At 40.8% G+C, this 17,327-nt stretch overlaps 1 protein-coding gene across 2 annotated transcripts in view; it reads right to left on the bottom strand.

Moving 5' to 3' along the window:
* Window positions 1–17,327, bottom strand: part of LAMA3 (laminin subunit alpha 3) — a 249,419-nt gene that overhangs the window by 55,060 nt on the left and 177,032 nt on the right. For both annotated transcript variants that reach the window (XM_072829057.1, XM_072829058.1), the window contains 5 exons: window positions 16,672–16,785; window positions 12,023–12,132; window positions 9,495–9,575; window positions 3,169–3,275; window positions 175–225 (listed from right to left, as the gene is read on the bottom strand). In XM_072829057.1, coding sequence (XP_072685158.1) covers window positions 175–225; window positions 3,169–3,275; window positions 9,495–9,575; window positions 12,023–12,132; window positions 16,672–16,785 — 463 coding nt within the window. The remainder of the gene's footprint in view (window positions 1–174; window positions 226–3,168; window positions 3,276–9,494; window positions 9,576–12,022; window positions 12,133–16,671; window positions 16,786–17,327) is intronic.

Below are 17,327 nucleotides of genomic sequence, written 5' to 3'. Positions count from 1 at the left end.
CCAAGGTCATAAAGCTATAAGTTGACAGAGGCTGGTCTTGACCCTAGGAAGTCTTCCCCACACTTCCTCCCACCATTGCTTTCCCAGCCTGGAAAGTACATGTCCCAGCACAAGGCTCACATATCTCAAACTAAACCCCACAAGTCGGAAAGGACGGGGCCTTTGTTTTCTCACCATCACATTCTTCTGCTGGGCTGTCATCTTTGGGCTCTTGGTTTATGCAGTCTGAAAAGAAGGATAACCAAAGAAGATATTGTTATTAAACTTCCTCTTCACTACTTTTTAACTTGGCTTTCAGAAAAGATAGTTTGGGAAGATTTTAGTCACCCAAATATCCAACATCACTGGCTCTTCCGTTCTCCCTTCTTTATCCATGCCATTGTTCTGGGAGCTTTCCCATCTCCCAATAGTCTTGCTACAGGAACTTCTCTTGTGACCTCCCTTACTGTATATTCAGTTTCTTCTCTACAAAGGGTCATGATATTCTTATCTAATTAAAATCCCAATTGTTAGTGTTAAGGCTTTCTTCATGTGATAGCTACCTATACAACTGTTGACATCTCTTCCCATGTCTTTCAAGAACATTCAATAAACATTGATTGAGCACTTTTGAGTGTCTACTGTGTGCCATGGTGTTGTGCCACATACAGGAAATATAAAGCTACTAAGACAAAAATCCCTGCTGTCCTGTAGTTTCCTGATCCCATGGGAGAAGCGGATAAATTACACAATAGTGTGACAGAAGCTAAGAGAGATATATGCACACACCTGCATGCCAATTACCACAGATATAAGCTAGATTTTGAGGTTTTCAACTGTAGTCAGGAAAGCCTACTGGTCATCCTTGGTCATTTTAACTCTTTCCATTTTTACTCTTTTTCTCATACCTTGCATTGTTACAATGAAATCCCTCTCCTTTCTCTCTAGAAAAATAAGCTAATTTCACCACAGGAAATTTTAAAGCTCAAATTTTCCTAGACATGCTACAAGGAAGCTTTCATGTTTTGTCTTCTCAGCAGCAGGCTATATTCCACACTTCACATATATATATATGCATATATTTTAAACCACATTTACTTTTATTTGCAAAATAAATTATGTAAGTTCACTGTGGAAAATTTGGGAAAATCAGAAAAATAATATAAAAATATCACCCTTGATCCGACCACTCAAAGACAATATCTCCTTTCTATATATTTGTAGACATTTTAATTTATTATATATATATAATATATTACACATATATTATATATATAATAGGTTTTTTCTTACTCATCCTTTTTTTTAACTCATTTTTATGTGTATGTATCATTACATCACAATTTTCTCAATTAGACTATAAATGCCTTGGGGCCAGGAAACAGAGTTTCATTTTTTTCACAATCTCCTACAGCATCTCGAATATTCTAGGGGCGACCTGGTTCATGTGGATGATTGATCAGGGCAATTTTCTCAATAAGCTTGAGTTTTGACCACCAATAAATCTGTAGGTTATTAATTAAAAGAAAAAGAAAGAATAAAGAAGAGGGGAAAAAGCTCACAGGAACAAAAAATCTCATGTGTGAGCATTTTCTTCCATTTGGGGAACACATAGTTACCATCCTCACTTCAGGTTGCTTTATTGTTGTTGTTGTTGTTGTTGTTGTTGTTGTTAGAGCAGGAAAAAGAGGATTGAAAATATATTCATCTCATGAATATGCTGTGTGTGATATTGAAGCTTCTCCTTGAATACCCACAGTCACAGTAGAAACTCATTTTCTCTAAAACAGTCTTTTTCATCTTAAAACCCCTGACACTTCTTCCTTAGGATGATTTCAAGTAGATCTTCTTCTCACTTTCACTCATTGTGTTCTACCCCTTATGCCATGTGGAACAAAACCAACCCTTCTCCCACACATCAGCCTTTCAAATATGTCCTTTCCAAGTCTTCTTTTTGTGGTTCAGGTTTGTAAATCCTTCATGTGACATGGCTCCAAGTGTTTTTCAAAGTCTTACCATCTTTCTGAACAAACTGTAGCTTATCGATTATCTTCTAGATACATAAGCCTTACATGAGGACTTACGTGAGCAGTGTACCAGGGAAGGGCAGACCACCTGGTTTTAGACTTTAGAATTCATTGAAGATCATATGAGGTGTTCTATGGGCCACACTACTCTCTTGAGCCATATTGAATTTGCTGCTAAGACCTCAGTCTTTTTCACCTGTTGCTGCTAAGCCACATCTCACTTATCACACATATAATTTTATACCATTCAGCTATAGGATCACATGCTTATCCCTAACATAATGCTGTCTCGTTATAATTAGCCCATTGTTTCAAGTTGTTGAGTCCCTTAAGTATTCTAAATGTGCCATAGGAGGCATTTTCTGCCTCTCCCAACTTTGAGCCATCTGAAAACTGCGTGGGCCTTCCTTTTATATTTCCATTCAGGTCAACAGTGTTGAACAAGATGGAGTCAAGGATTAAGCTCCAGCATAGGTCAATAGATACCTCATTCTAGACTGATAATAATCCATTTAGTTTATACTCTTTTGGGAACAGTCACTTGACTCTGTCTAATACACACATTCCCAGTTTAGTTCATCCTGTCCATAACTATAAAATAAAAGATTTTATCTAAGGTTTGGCATTACATTATATCTGTGATGTTTTCTTGGTAAATCATGTTAAAATCCTCTGTCAAAGGAAGAAAACCATCTTCCCTTTTCTTCTAAATTGTTCCTAATGAACCCATACTAATTCCTAGTCATTGTCTTTTCTTTGGTATGTGAAATTCATCCCAGCTATACCAACCGTATCATAGATATTTATTGCTATTTGAGAAAGAATATGCTGCTTCCTTCAGTTACACACATGAAGAAAACTGATGTGATGATAACCTTATAATGCCAAGGGAAATCTTAGCAAAATCACCAAAGTAGGAGTGGAGGTTATTTTGGCTATAATTAGTTGAGTTTTAAAACAATTTATCTTTTTAAAAAAAGCTTACTTGAAGTAAGTTATTTACCAAACTTTAAATACTACCTAAACATTCCCAAGGTTGTTAACAAAAACAATTTGTTAACTGGAATTGTTCATTATGCTTCCTGAAACCTTTGCCTGGGTTCCTCACCTGCTATTTTATACCAGATTGATAAATGTTAACACAGGTGTGAGTCCATCTTACCTCCAGTCAAAGGGTGACAACTGCTCAAATGACCGTTGCTGTTACAATTGCATGGTTGGCAGCTACCTCCAAACTTCTGGGGATTCCCGAAATATCCTGGTGCACATCTATCCAAAATAAAGAAGAAAAGGAGAAACACTTGAAGAACTCATCATTTGTTCCAACCAATTTTCTTCAGCTTCTAACTCCCTCTTATTGTAACCCTATGAGAGAGGAGGGCTGACATTGATTTGCAGGAATGAATGTGTCTCAATACAAAGACATTTATGGTTTGAATGAGAACAGAGAAAGTGGAAGGTGGTGGAACTTGCATCCTCCTCCTTGATACCAGGACAACAAAATCCTCAATCACCCCTGCAGCTGAATGGCAGATGAACAAAATGCACACAGATCCAGTGGTTGGACCGATATGGAAATCAGAGATAGATGAATTTTATGCAAAGTTATGTTCCTGAAGATATCATATAATTAAATGTTGCTTAATTTATGGCTAATTTCCTCAAAGAAAAATTTAAAGCAAAATTCATATAATTTAAAAATTTTTTCAAAAATGGGGATTTTATTAATATTTCCTAGCCTGCATAATTCATATTTGCACTACTTGCTACAGTGCTGTACTTAATGAGCTCAAGCAACTGAGAGCATTTACAGTGCCTACCCTTGGCTTGGAGCCTTTATTATTCCAGATAATTTAGTGATGAGAACTCAGTTCCTTATTTAAGTTAAAAGACATTTCCTTGATTTTGAGTTTCTATTTTTTTTTTAAAAACCAACAGAGGTGCCTGGGTGGCTCAATCAGTTCAGTGTCCACCTTCACTTCAGGTCATGATTTCAGCGTCCTGGGATTGAGCCCTGCATAGGGCTCCCTGCTCAGTGGGAACTTGCTTTTCCCTCTTCCTCTACCCCTCCCCCACTTGTTCTCTCTCTCTCTTTCTCTCTCATTAATTGATAAAATCTTAAAAAACAAAACAGACACATGTTAATGTTTTTGGAATTGGGATGAAAACCAAAATATTTCTGTCTATTAGCAAAGTTCCACACCCACTCTATCTCCCCCAGATTGTCATTAACTTGATGTGTGTGTGGTGTCTTATCAGTGCAATTGACAGAATCAAGGGAATGTGGTATTTGACTCTCTTCCCCAAATTTAAGCTTTGCATCAAGGAACTAATTTATGTAGGCTTCACCAATGGATACATTGGTGATACAGTGCAAAGGACATGGGCTTTCAATCAGGAAGATCTGGCTGGATCCCTGCCCCTACCATGTGCTGTGTAACCCTGGGCTGTTAACCCTCCAAGCTTTAGTTCCTTAATCTTACTCCTGTCATGAGAATGTAAACTCCACAGGGGCATGGATTCTCTGGCTGATCAATTGCTAGTATCTGGGATAGTGCCTGGGCCCATATTAGGTGCGAGATAAGTCTATGCAGAGTGAATAAATGAATAATTGCACTAACAATACCTGTTTTGATACATGAATATGAGATAAAAATGTAGTGAGGAATCTAATACCATGCCTGAACATAATAGACACTCAATAAAAAGTAGTTACCATTTTAAGGCACGATGAAATATTCATGTATATATGCATCTATGTATAATTGGTATCACTTGGAATTATGACATTTCAGAGAGTAGACACGAAGCAGAAAACCCATGTATTCCTTAATTGCCAAGAAGGTAATTAAGCTGAGGTGGCTTATCTAAATCTACCAAGCCAGTTGGCATAAGGGTTTACTTTATGTGACTGGTCCTGTATTCTACTTAACAAACCATACTATGCAAAAGATCTGTGTTCCTTTTTAAAGTTTTTATTTATTTATTTGAAAAAGAGATGGAGCGAGAGTGATAGAGATAGCATGAAGAGGGGGAGGGGCATAGGGGGAGGAAGAAGCAGACTCCCCACTGAGCAGAAAACCTGACCCTGGGCTCGATCCCAGGACCCTGTGATCATGACCTGAGCTGAAGGCAGACACTCAACCGACTGAGCCACCCAGGTGCCCAAAGATCTATATTTTAAATACTTTATTTTTTGATGGCTTATCTATATCTAAACTTTCCATGTAAAAGATATATAATTATAAAATATTTCATATTAAAGTCATGTAAATATTCAGGAAGTTTGATTCCACTTCTTCCTTACTCTTGCAAAAAGCGTTATTTGCTGATCACGGAAACAACTGGTTCCCTTATTCTTATTTTAAGGTAGTGTCCAAACACAATGGACTGAAGTAAAATTTCCTGATTTCATAAATGGCATTGGGACAACAAATAAAGAGCAGAGAACATATTTGTCACCTGTGGCTCTGAGTGGCTGGGGGAGAAACGTGTCCCAGAGCAAGGTATGAGCTGGGAATCCTTTCCTACCTCATTCCTCAGATTGTCTGCTCCCTCCTCTGCCCTCCTGGCTCCTGCTTATATTTTTACTCTTCACCCTATACCGTCTTGTAGCTACCACCGCTGCATAGCCAACAACTAGAGCCGGAATGATGCCTGGCACAGAGTAGGTCCTCAATAAATGTTCAACAAATGAAAAAGTTTGACATTAATATAGCATTAACCTGTCGAAAAGTTTTTAAAAAAAATTTTAAGAAACACTAGTTTGCTTCCCTGAGACAGCAAATGTAACAAACATAAGTTGTGAGAACTGTTAATTAAGAATTTCTCTTTTCAAATCTGCTGCCTGCCAAGTGGATGTCTCAGCCAGTATGTTGCTGTTTTCTGCTTTATTGTTTGTGAAGAACCCTAAGGAGGATTACACTAGGACCCCTCTCCCAGGTGGGAGTCTCACAGCTTTTAAACCACAGAGTCCAGAAGAAACTTCCCAGTGCCCACCCACTCACCCATCTTTCCTGTCTCAGGACAGCTGCCCCTTCTGTCCATCACCCCCCAAGGTTGGTTGGAGGCCCCTCCTACAGCAGCCTGACTTAGCCCAGTTATATTCTCAGCCACTATTTTCACAGCTGGTTTGTATATCTGCCCATCACTAGACTGTAAAACCCTGAGGGCAGAGTCTGTGCTCCAGCTGCTAACATGTCTCTAGTGCTTAGCACAGTGCCAAACATACTAGGATCGCCATACATTTTTCATTGGCAGAAAGAATGAATAATAGATGTGAGGCATTTGTGGGCAACGTTGCTCTTGCTGAAATGGAAAACAGAAGAACCTTGAAATTGCTTCTTTTTACCACAAGACAGTGCCCAGCCCCTTAGCTGATGCTCAGTGATCCCCACAATAAGGCAGTTTGTGCCTTTCTCCCATGGCAAATATCTTTGAGGACCTTGCGTTTTCTTGCATGACTTCCCTGATTTGAGCCACCTTCCAACCCTACCTCTCTTGTCATCCCACCCTGTCCATCAAATATCCCAGATAACCCCAGGCCAGAGTGGACCTGCTTTCCTATGAAATCCAGCTGAATTAATTTTCTGTTTTTTTTTTTTTTTCTAATTAGGCAACACTCTTCTAAAGTTTATCCAGGAAAATAAAATGTCAGAATGGCCAAGGAAAACATTTTATATAAGGGTTACGAAGGAAGCTTTGCTCAACCAAATATCAAAAAGCGCTTTATATTTTCAGAAATGACACAGAAATGATAATGGCACAAAGACCAAATAAAATGTACAGGAACAAGTCTAAGTTTATGGAGAAATTTTGTAGATGCACATTGACCTTTAGTGAATTTAACTACATGTACTCAACCAAAGAGAGAGGAGTGTGACAGTGTGAGAGGAAGAGAGGGAAAAACAACAGGAGTGTCTGTCCTCATTCACTCATGAGCACACATCCTGCGGTGAGTGTGACATGAGGGATGTGAATCTGCTAGTCCCCTAATCGGCCTACTTTCCTTGTGCCTCCCCTAGTGTGAACATCTCACCCTACTGAGTGTGGCTCTGGGATGCAGCCAAATACTACATGTATTTCATGCAACATGGGCCCTGGATTGTGGGGATGGAATACTGGGATAGTCAGAGTCACTTGGGCTCTGGCCAATTTTGGCTATCATGTTAACCCTAAATCTATCTGCCTTGTGAGAGGCCATGACACCCCCAAAAGGCTAGCTTCCAAATTTTCACCAACATGAAGAAATAAAACTATAGAAGTACTAAAAGTAGGGTGCCTGGGTGGCTCAGTTGGCTAAGAGTCTGCCTTCAGCTTCAGAATATGATCCCAAGGTCCTGGGATCAAGCCTCGCATTGAGCTCCCTGTTCCATGAGGATCCTGCTTCTCCCTCTGCCACTCTCTCTGCTTGTGCTCTGTCTCTCTCTCAAATAAGTAAAATCTTTTTTTAAAAAAATAAAAGTACTAAAAGAATGCATTAACATTTATATAACCTCCCTAAACATGACCCCATTGGCTGACTCCTGAGGAATACAGAGTAGAAACATATAACAAAATAGAAAACCAAAAAAACATGCAAACAAAAAACAAACTGAAAAAAGTATCTGCAACATATAGTATGAAGGGCTCATTACCTTTAAAAGAATTTGTACAAACCAATAAAAAAACTGATAAAAGAACATTTCACTAGAAAAAAATGAGTAAAAGACCTAGAAAACAATCCCAAAAATAAGATCCACAAGTGGTCAATGAACACATGAAAAAGACTCCAATCTAATTATTAAACAAAGAAATGTAAATTAAAATGATACACAATGGTCTCCTACTAAACTGGCAGATATTTTAAAAATTGATCATTTCTAGTATTCACTGGCGGCAGCAGGTGCTCTTTTGCCACTGGTAGGACTAGAAATAAGTGTGACTTTTCTGGAGGGCAAACAGGCAAAATGAATCAAAAGCCTGAAAAATACACCTACCCTTTGATCCAAGGAATCTACTTCTATTAATTATATCTTGAGGATTTATACACACAAATATTTTGCTGCAAGGATTTACTTTTAGTGCTGCTTTGAATGGAAAACAGTGAAACTATCTCAAAGACTAGGAGGAGATTACAGAACTTCTTGGTTCTGACATGATGTTATCAGTGAATACTTTGCTGAAATGGAAAGACAGTGCTAGCCTTCTACTAGATGAGAAAACAAGTCAAAACAGAAAGCAAAACAACAATCTACTTTTGTTTTTAAGAAAACATCTGTGCACACAGAATGATCTGTAAGAATATGCAAGTTTCAGCTGGGGTTTTCTGTAAATAAAATGATTATAAGTAGGATTATATGTGAGCATGTACAAGTATAAAGGGCTACAAAGACGTGTAGTGGGCCTTACAGTTCTTTGCTCACCTGTATCACATCATTTTTAATAAAGATATGTATTGATTTTATGATAAAGTTATTCTAAATTTAAAAATATGCTGTCCATATGATTCATTTGCTACACTGTTACTTTTTCAAACATGTATGTGCCATCTTCCCAGGAAGACCGTAAGCAGTTTTTACAGCCCTTATAAATGCTTGGTAGTGTATAGTAGCTAATCATGAAAATCTGTTCCTGAATAACTAAAGCTTGGCTCTACTGTCCTTCATAATTAAGTTCATAGTTTCCATTCTGCAACACTTATTCTTTTGTTTCATTACTGAACATCCATTACATGAACAGTGCCACGGTAGGCAGCAGTGATTCAGAAATGAATGACACAGACTGTCCTGCAGGTGTTCATAATGTGTGGGATAGAGAGGGGATAATGTGTGGGTTTGGGGTGTGTGTGTGTGTGTGTGTGTGTGAATAAGAATATGTAGAGTTGTGGGTGGATGTCGTAGCAAGTAGGGATGTGTGGGGGGCAGGGATACACAGGGATACATATGTAGGGTGAGGAGTATGTAGGGATGAGTTTACATGGAGCTAGGACTAGGTAGGGATATGTGTGCCAATAAGGGCTATATAAGGATGCGTGTGTGGTGTGTGCGGGTATGTAGGGATCTGTATATGTGGCGTAGGGGTATGCAAGGAAGAATTTATATGGAGGTAGGGGTAAGTAAGGACATGTAGGGGGTAGAAGTATGTAGGGAAGTGGAGGGGGAGGGGCAGGTAGCAATACATAGGGGGAGGGGTATGAGAGTGTGCAGGTGGGTAGGAGTATGTAGGGACTATGATATGTGGGGTCTCATTCTCAAATTTCTGAAACATGTAAGAAACAAGAAAGACAAGGAGGTTAATGATTTATTAAGTGAGCAGTCTTGTATTTTTCCCTGGGGATCTTTTTCCAGCCTCGGTGAAACCAGCAGCCCCACCCAGCTCTGAGCCTCCACCCAGCACAGCCCCACCCACAGCCTGTGCCTGCTGCAGCCTGACTGCAGAGCCCACCCTCCCTGTGGGGTGAGGGGTGAGGGAGGGGTGGGGTGGGGTGGGGGGAGGGGCAGCACCTACCTTTCGCACTGTGTGCCTGTGTATCCGGGTTTGCAGGAGCACCTCACATTTCCCCCCGTCACAACACAGCCAGTGGCAAAACTTGAAAGAAGCCAGAAGAAAAGCCTCAGTAAAAACATAAATTGATAGGCTTCATGCTCATTATTATTATTATTATTATTTTATTTTATTTTTTTTGCCACAAAGCACTGACTTGGGTTAAGTGGAAACAGACACCAAGAGACTGGTTGCTTTCTATATGAAGAAAAATGTGTCCATCAAAACTTGTAGAGATGATAATGAGGTACTATTTCAGCTCACATTGGGCATATCTTGGTAAATAAGGACTGAAGACATTTATTTGGTTTTGTTTTTGGCTTCAAGAAATGCATTCCTTCACTTGAGACAGCAAAGTAACTCACTTCGGAAGAGATGATTACAACAGTATTTTTCTAGGAATAACAAGGAAGGAATAAAACAAGTCTAGGCAGAAAAAAAAAAAAAGAAAAAGAGTTCTGATTCTTCAAAAAATTTTTCTCCTTGTTTATTCTAGTTCCTTCATATTGGGCACATTATCTCCTAGGAAGCAAAGGGGTTGGGCAGGAGCTAAGGCACAGAGCATGCTTGCCCATCTAGATATTTTTGTGGGCACAATCATTGGTGATTTTTACATTTTTCAAATCAAGCTGTGGCATTCCAACTCTCATTCTTTTTGTTCTAAACTAGTGCATATTTGAGACGGATTTTTTTATTTTTTTTTATTTATTTATTTTTTTTTTGGATTTTTTTAAATTAAGTGAGCAGATCATGAAAAAACTCTGTTGCCTTGAGAAAGGTCTATGAACATTACACTGAGCAAGTCCGAGGGAAAATAGCTCCATGTATCATTTGCTGATAAGAGAATTCTTATCTAGGAAGCTTCTGTAGTCTCATACATGGATAGAGTTATACTCCTAAAGGGACAGTTAGAAATTCGTCAACAGTATGAATATCGCCGGAGGGAGAATTCGATAAAAATAGTGTCTCATTGATAATCTGAGGAATGATGGTGAGTTACTTCAGTTGTATGGAAGCCAGAAGCCGCCCTTCATGATAACAACAGGCTTTGCAACCAAAGATGAAAAGCCTTCCCTGAACACCGGGTGAAAATCTTGTTTCTATTCCCTCTGGCTTCTGTTCCAACAAGTCTAGGCAGGTATCGAGTGATAAACCCCTTTGCAAATAAAGCCACAGGACTGGGCAAGTTTAAGGGGTATCAAATACACAGAGAGCAAAACAGGGTGACATTTCTAATATGCATCTTCAGAAAAGCCACGTCTGGGCAGTGACTTCTGGTAACATGGCCAATCTCTCGGATCCTGGACTGACATCAATCAGCCTTGTGGCCTGCACTGTGCCTGAGCCAGTGCACTGCTTATATTCCTATAGGTATCTTCTAGATCTTCAAATCAACTCTTGCTTCCTCTGGTTATGTGTGATATTTTGCTTGGACCCACAACGAACGTGTCACGACGAGCAGGAATAGGGCAAGGTACCAAGGCCAAATAGAATATGAATTACCATGAAATATATAAGTGGCGGGTTGCTACCTACGTTATGCATCTGCTGTGCTGGAGTCTGAATGATAACTCAGGTCACATCGCTGGCCTGTGGCTTCCGTCACATTGAGGATAAATCGCAGTGCCTTACTAGAGCCTCCAGGGTCCTTAGGATCTGAACCCTGGGTGCCCCACCTACCGGGCCTCCTGGCCCTCTCCCCCAACACTGTGCTCCAGCCACCTCCTTATTCCACAAACATATCAGCACAGGGGTGGTCTCTTGCCTTTTCCTTCCCTCAGACCCTCATTGCTAAGATATTGCCCCACTGACTCCATCTCATCATTCCCTGGTCCATGCCCAAAAAACTCTCCTACTCCTCTGTAAAGAGTCTGCTCACTCGCTACCAGTTGATAACCCTGTTATCAACTGCATAGTCCATCTCTATCTGAAATTGTGCATATTTATTTGTGCATTTATTTCCTGAGGGTGACAATGGCCCCTGCCCACATTCTCCAGGTGAATCCTGATGAGATCAGACTGCCTGATTGCTAGTCTTCTTTACTATAGTTGCCCTAGCACCTAGAGAAGGCTAACCCCTAGCTCCGAATTGGTCTCTCAGTAAATAATGTTTAACCATTGTGAAGAGTGAAAGGAAAGAGGAAAAGGAAAAACACTCAAGTGTACACTTAGAAAAACTGTTCTTGTTTGTTTTGCTTTTGTTTTGCATTTTTGCCTGTTCTTTTAAAAATATAACTGCTTGATTGAGATATAATTCACAAACCATACCACTTGCCCATTTCAAGTATTCAATTAAATGGCTTTTAATAGGTTTACAGAGTTGAACCAACCATTAGCATGATCAATTTTAGAACATTTCCATCACCCCAAAAAAGAAATCCCATACCCTTAGCAGTCGCTTCCCATATCCTTCCACTCTCCAACCCCAGTCCCAGGCAACCACCCAATGACTTCCAGTCTCTACAGATTATTTGAGAGCTCCCATACTGTACCTGTTTGAATGAGGACACGGGCAGACACTACAGGATCCGTGGATGGTGTTCCTATAGTGACCCTCTTTGCAGCGCTCACAGTGTTCTCCAGCTGTGTTGTGCTGGCAGTTCTTGGGACAGATGAGCATACAATTAATAGCAGCTGATTACATTTATTATTATTAAGATCATTATTATCTTCACCACTTACACAATTATAACTCAAGTCTTCTGACTCTGTACGGTGATGTCAGTTCACTGATGGTATATTTTTCCTGTCTATTTAATTATTGTTGGTACTAAAAAAAAAAATGTAAGTGCCCTTCCATCAACTATTTGATGCTTAATATCAGGAGGATGAAATGGAGGAAGACCAGTTGGATCCAAACTCAATCCAATATTTCATAGCTGTGCTATCCTGGGCAAGAATCTTCACCTTTTGAGCCTCAGTATCTTTCATAAATCACTTTTATTGGTGTATGATTTATGCATAATTCTACTATTCTTAAGATGTATGGTTGGAATGATACCCACTTTCCAAGATTGCTGGGAGGATTTTAAAAAGAATACTAGAACCTCAGCAAAATGTAAACCTCCCCCTCTTTTCCTAAGAAAAGCTCCTATGAAAATTAACTTGATATTGCTTCATAATTCACTTAATGGTCATATACTAAAGAGGAATATAGTTCCAATACGTTTTTAACATGTAGAATTTGTTAAAACCATGAGAAGCTGCACCATATCTGAAGAAAGCTCTCAGTTTGATCCCAGGGTCTCAAACAAGCAAGAGGCTAAGTTTTCCTACATTATGTGTTTACGTAAATCCAATTATTTTCATGTCAAGTCAATGCCTTTTGAAAGTTGTTCTTCAATAAAGCACTGAGATGAGACAACTTTCCAACTGAGCAGTCTAATGAGACAAATATCCTAGCGGATGGTATCAAATTTGTTTATTTTGTGGAATCTTTAGCCTAGGATAACATTTCCTCATTTTACTCTAGTAATAAATATCTAAATGAACAAAGCTATCCAGGAAAACTCCCCTTACTGTGGGTATTTGATGATTCAGAGATACTCTGTGTTAATTCTACAGCATGGAATAAGTATAATATTTTTTAAATTGCTCATATACCTTAACTCTGTCTGCAGAGATGGGGCTTGGGAGGAAGCTTAAATGGATGTGAGTTTTCAATAACATCTGAAGCCAGGTTGTGGAAAACAATAGGCAGGGACATCCTAAGTGGGTATGGCCCCGCTCCAAATGTGAGGCTGTCCCTTCCTCATTATGTCATCCATTTCTTTAGCTTAAATAGATCCATCCCTCACAAACCTTTGAATAATGGCCAATTACACAAGCCACTAAGATGTTAAAATATCTTTCCATAGTTTTTTCAGATATGAATTCGGGCTATACTCACAAGGGATACTGCTCACACGTTAACATGGGATCATCATCAGAGAGCTCACCCCTGCCCTGAATCCTTCCCTCTTTCTCCAAATGTCCCCACCGTGGAAGTGTCTTCTGCAGGCCTGGAAGCTAGGTACAAACCCATGCTGCAGTTTATCGGGTGCACAGAGGGGTCTTTCCTTCACTTTTACCTTGCTCCGCTGTCCTCACTTGCTCACAAAACAGTCATTCATTTGAACTAATCATTTACTTCTCCACGTTAGTTTCCTTTCTTTTTAAACTCTAAATGGCAATCTTAAAGAAGAACCTAGCTGCTGAATTTCTTTATTTTTTATTTTTATTTTCTTTATTTTTATTTCTTTAATCCTATATATATATATTTAGTTCTGAGTTGAAAACACTGGAGAAGCAAAAGCATAGAGAATCAAGAAGTGCCATGTGCCATCTGTGACCTACTGAAAACACCTTGAACCCTGGTTCTGCTCAGGAGCAGGGAGAGGATTGTAGGAAGGGGTGAGAACCTATGTTGCTTGATAAGGTCCCCTAAGAATGTCTGAAATAGTCCCGCCCTCAGTTGAGAGCATCTACCCTGGAAGCTTGCTCGGTCCTGCAAATTTGAGACATCTGCCTATCAAGTTTTCTTGTGGTTTATTGCAAATGAATTAATGGATGGATTAATGAATGAATGAGTCCATGTCCCATGTCCCATGTCCCACAGCATGTGCTCTCCTAGCTCCATCTGACATCAAACATCCACGGGGTATTTACTATGTGTCCAACGATCCTAGGTGCTAGGGATGCAGAGATGGATTGGCACCCTGACCACAGCAGATAGAACCCTGTGAGTAGACACATTCAATGTCATGTGGAAAATATGATAACCAACATGTGCCAGCATCCCATAAGAGCAAGAGGAGCCTCCGAGAAGAGCTTCTAGAGGCAACAATGCCTCCTGCATGGAGGAGAAAAGGAGAAGAATTAGCTGGGTAGAGAAGTGAGGGGAGGGCCCATCAGACACAAGGAATGGTGAGCACAGAACCTCAGTCTTACAGGAGCCTAGCAGTGCAAGCAGGCAACATGAAGCAATTGGTATTCCAAAGGGTGAAGGTCAAAGTCGGATGGGATGCAGCTGAAGCAGCTGGAGGCAGCCTGCACCAAGGAGTGTGGACATCTGGCCGTGAGCCTCAGGAGAGCCACGTGGCAGCTGTGAGTTTCAGGTAAGTCATGCTGGGGGTGGGGCGGGGGCTCAAGTGGCAGGGAGTAAAATGACGTAGATGAGGGGTGACTGAGACAGTGGAAGGTGAGGAGTTGGGGGAGAGGTGGAGATATGAGGACAAAGCTGGCAAGGAGAAGAAGAGAGAGGCAGGAAGTCAGGGAAGAGAAGGGGGTCTGTCACTGTTGGTCCTTCTGGCTGATGGCACCCACACATGGCCTGCTGCTCCTGAACGTACATGGCTTCACTGGCAAGGACCTGGGCGATTTTCTTTCCAACCTCCAAAGCTTATTCTTGAAACAACATGGAGAAGTGTGCGGTGTGAAGGTCCCAGATTTCAGAAATTGACTTTGGACATTGAGAGGTAAAGGCCAGTTTGCAGAGGAACCAGCCCGCTTGATGGTGACAAGTACTTGGTCTCCTCATTGCTGTTCTTTGAGAATGAGGGCTAAATCTCTGGCTCCCATGCAGTGGGCACCCCCAAGGGTAATGGCAGCACTCAGTGCCTGCCCCTGAGTGGTTAAGTGAGTGCAGGCAAGGGCTCTGTGTCTGTATGTGTGTGTGTGTGTGTGTGTGTGTGTGCGTGTGTGCACAGACACATTCCCCACTGGACTGTAGGCCTTGTGAGAGTTGGGATTATGTCGAATGGTTTTAACCACAGCATTTAGCTCATACCTCCCACAATAGCAAATGCTCAGTAAGGGTTTCCTGAATGAATTCTTTCTAGAGGCCATATGGCCATTAGGGACAAGTGAAGACAGAGCTACAAAGAAAGGAAATGGGAAAGAAAATTCCCTGTTTGATTAAAACAGATGAATGATGACTCACTAGTGCTCCTTTCACTGGGTGAATGGACTGCAGAGAATGTCTACTTTGTTCTTTGGCAGCTTTTATAAAGTGGACTCGACATCTAGCAATGGTTCAGTGACAAGATAAATATTTATTTTAAATTAAAGTACCTACCTGTGTTACACACAACATACAGCATGAAGCATAAACTACAACATAAGAATACTTATGAGCTGAAAAATAGTCTTTCCAAATGTCTTTTATTCCTTTTGAACTTACAAAGTTAAAGTCCTACAGAATATTCTATTAGGCTCTTTACAACAATGTCCTGTCCTGGCCTGTCCCATCCTGCAGCGGAAACAGTTCCCTGGGACATGCCGAAGTTGGCTTAATACAGCCTAGGAACTCAAAGAGTTGAAACACACTTTAGATGCATTACACAATGCAAAGGAAATCTGTGCCAGAAGAATGTATCTCCAAATAGCACCACATAAATGGGGGCTTATGTTTATGGGGGCAACGATGCTCTCTCTCTTGTCTATAACTGTCCATTCTCCTTCAAGGTGGGGAGGCCCTGCCTTCCAGGGATGAAAGAGAGGAAGGCAGAGTAAAAAATGTCCCAAAAGAATACAAAAGAAAAGTTTCCCGAGAATCTAATTTTCTATGGGAAATATTTTTTTAAATATTCTAAAAGAAGTTTGTTTTCCAGTGGATAAGCCATAGACAGCAAGGATTCACCTCACCTGTCTTCCTATCTAAGGCCACTTGGCAGCTATGAAAGATTGAGTGATTGAGAATGCACCTAAGTCTTTCTTAGCATCTTCTCCCCAACTGCTTGCTTGAGTCTCCTGCTCACCTAGCTATGAGGCTCCCCTCCTGCAACCTCCAGCCACTCCAACAAAATTTGGGCCCAAAGTAGTGGCTCTGACTTGCTATATTTCAGCAAGAATTAAGTCCCCGGATGCACCCATTAACAACATCCAATGCAGTGAACATTTAGAAGCTAGTGTGTAATTTCATTGTTCAGATGGGACTTCTCCTCTGATGGCACATGTTTAAAATGGAGGGAAAAGTGCAGTATAAAATAATTCAGCCTGATGACACTGGAGCCTCCTATGTTTACATAGCAACCTCTATTTAGGGTTTGGTTGGAAATGTGACAATCAATGTCTCAGGGCCCAGTGGGGTGGGGGTGGGGGAGTGAGGGGACAGAGAGACACAGATTGCCTGCCGGTAGCACTACAGTATCAGTTTACTCACAATACATATTCCGGAGCCATCCTGACATCGATTTGAATGTCCATTGCAATTGCAGGGAACACATCGTCCAGTATACGAGCCTCTGTTATCGCGATAGTATCCAGGGCTACAACCCTATTTTTCAAACAAAGCACTTAATCAGTAGACAGAAAGAATTATTATTCAAAGCATGTGACAATTCTGTCAAACATTCACTTGTTTAATCTTTTTTCCTTTAGTTGGTGTGTGGATTTCTACTTTTGAACACTAGTCGGTCCACTAGCTCTTTTTGTCAGGTTTGACTTTGTTTTCACACCATGGCAGGAGTGCCTGCTTGTGTCAGAGTTGGAGATGTGTGGGGAGAAGGGGGAGGAGTGTGGCAATAGCTTCCTCTCCTTCAACTGCTATAGGGCGAATGGAGGGGTGAATGGGGTAAGGAGGATCAGGATATCAGCCTTTAGCAGGGAGGGTCTCTAAGCCAATCCCTTCATGGTCAAGTTCTCTTTGGGTAGGCATTCCCTCTCCAAGCATGGGTCGGGACCGGTGGGGGAGGCAGAATGAGAAAAACGGGAACTAAAGAGTCTTCATTGGGATGGATCAATGCAGTAATGGCAGAACCAGAGGAATCACTGGTCTATGGACAACAGGGAACCCTGGGGAGAGGAACATGCTAGCAT

This window comes from Canis lupus, chromosome 6 (assembly GCF_048164855.1).
Source record: "Canis lupus baileyi chromosome 6, mCanLup2.hap1, whole genome shotgun sequence".
Lineage (NCBI taxonomy): Eukaryota > Metazoa > Chordata > Mammalia > Carnivora > Canidae > Canis > Canis lupus.
This window is presented reverse-complemented; position numbering and strand designations above follow the sequence as displayed.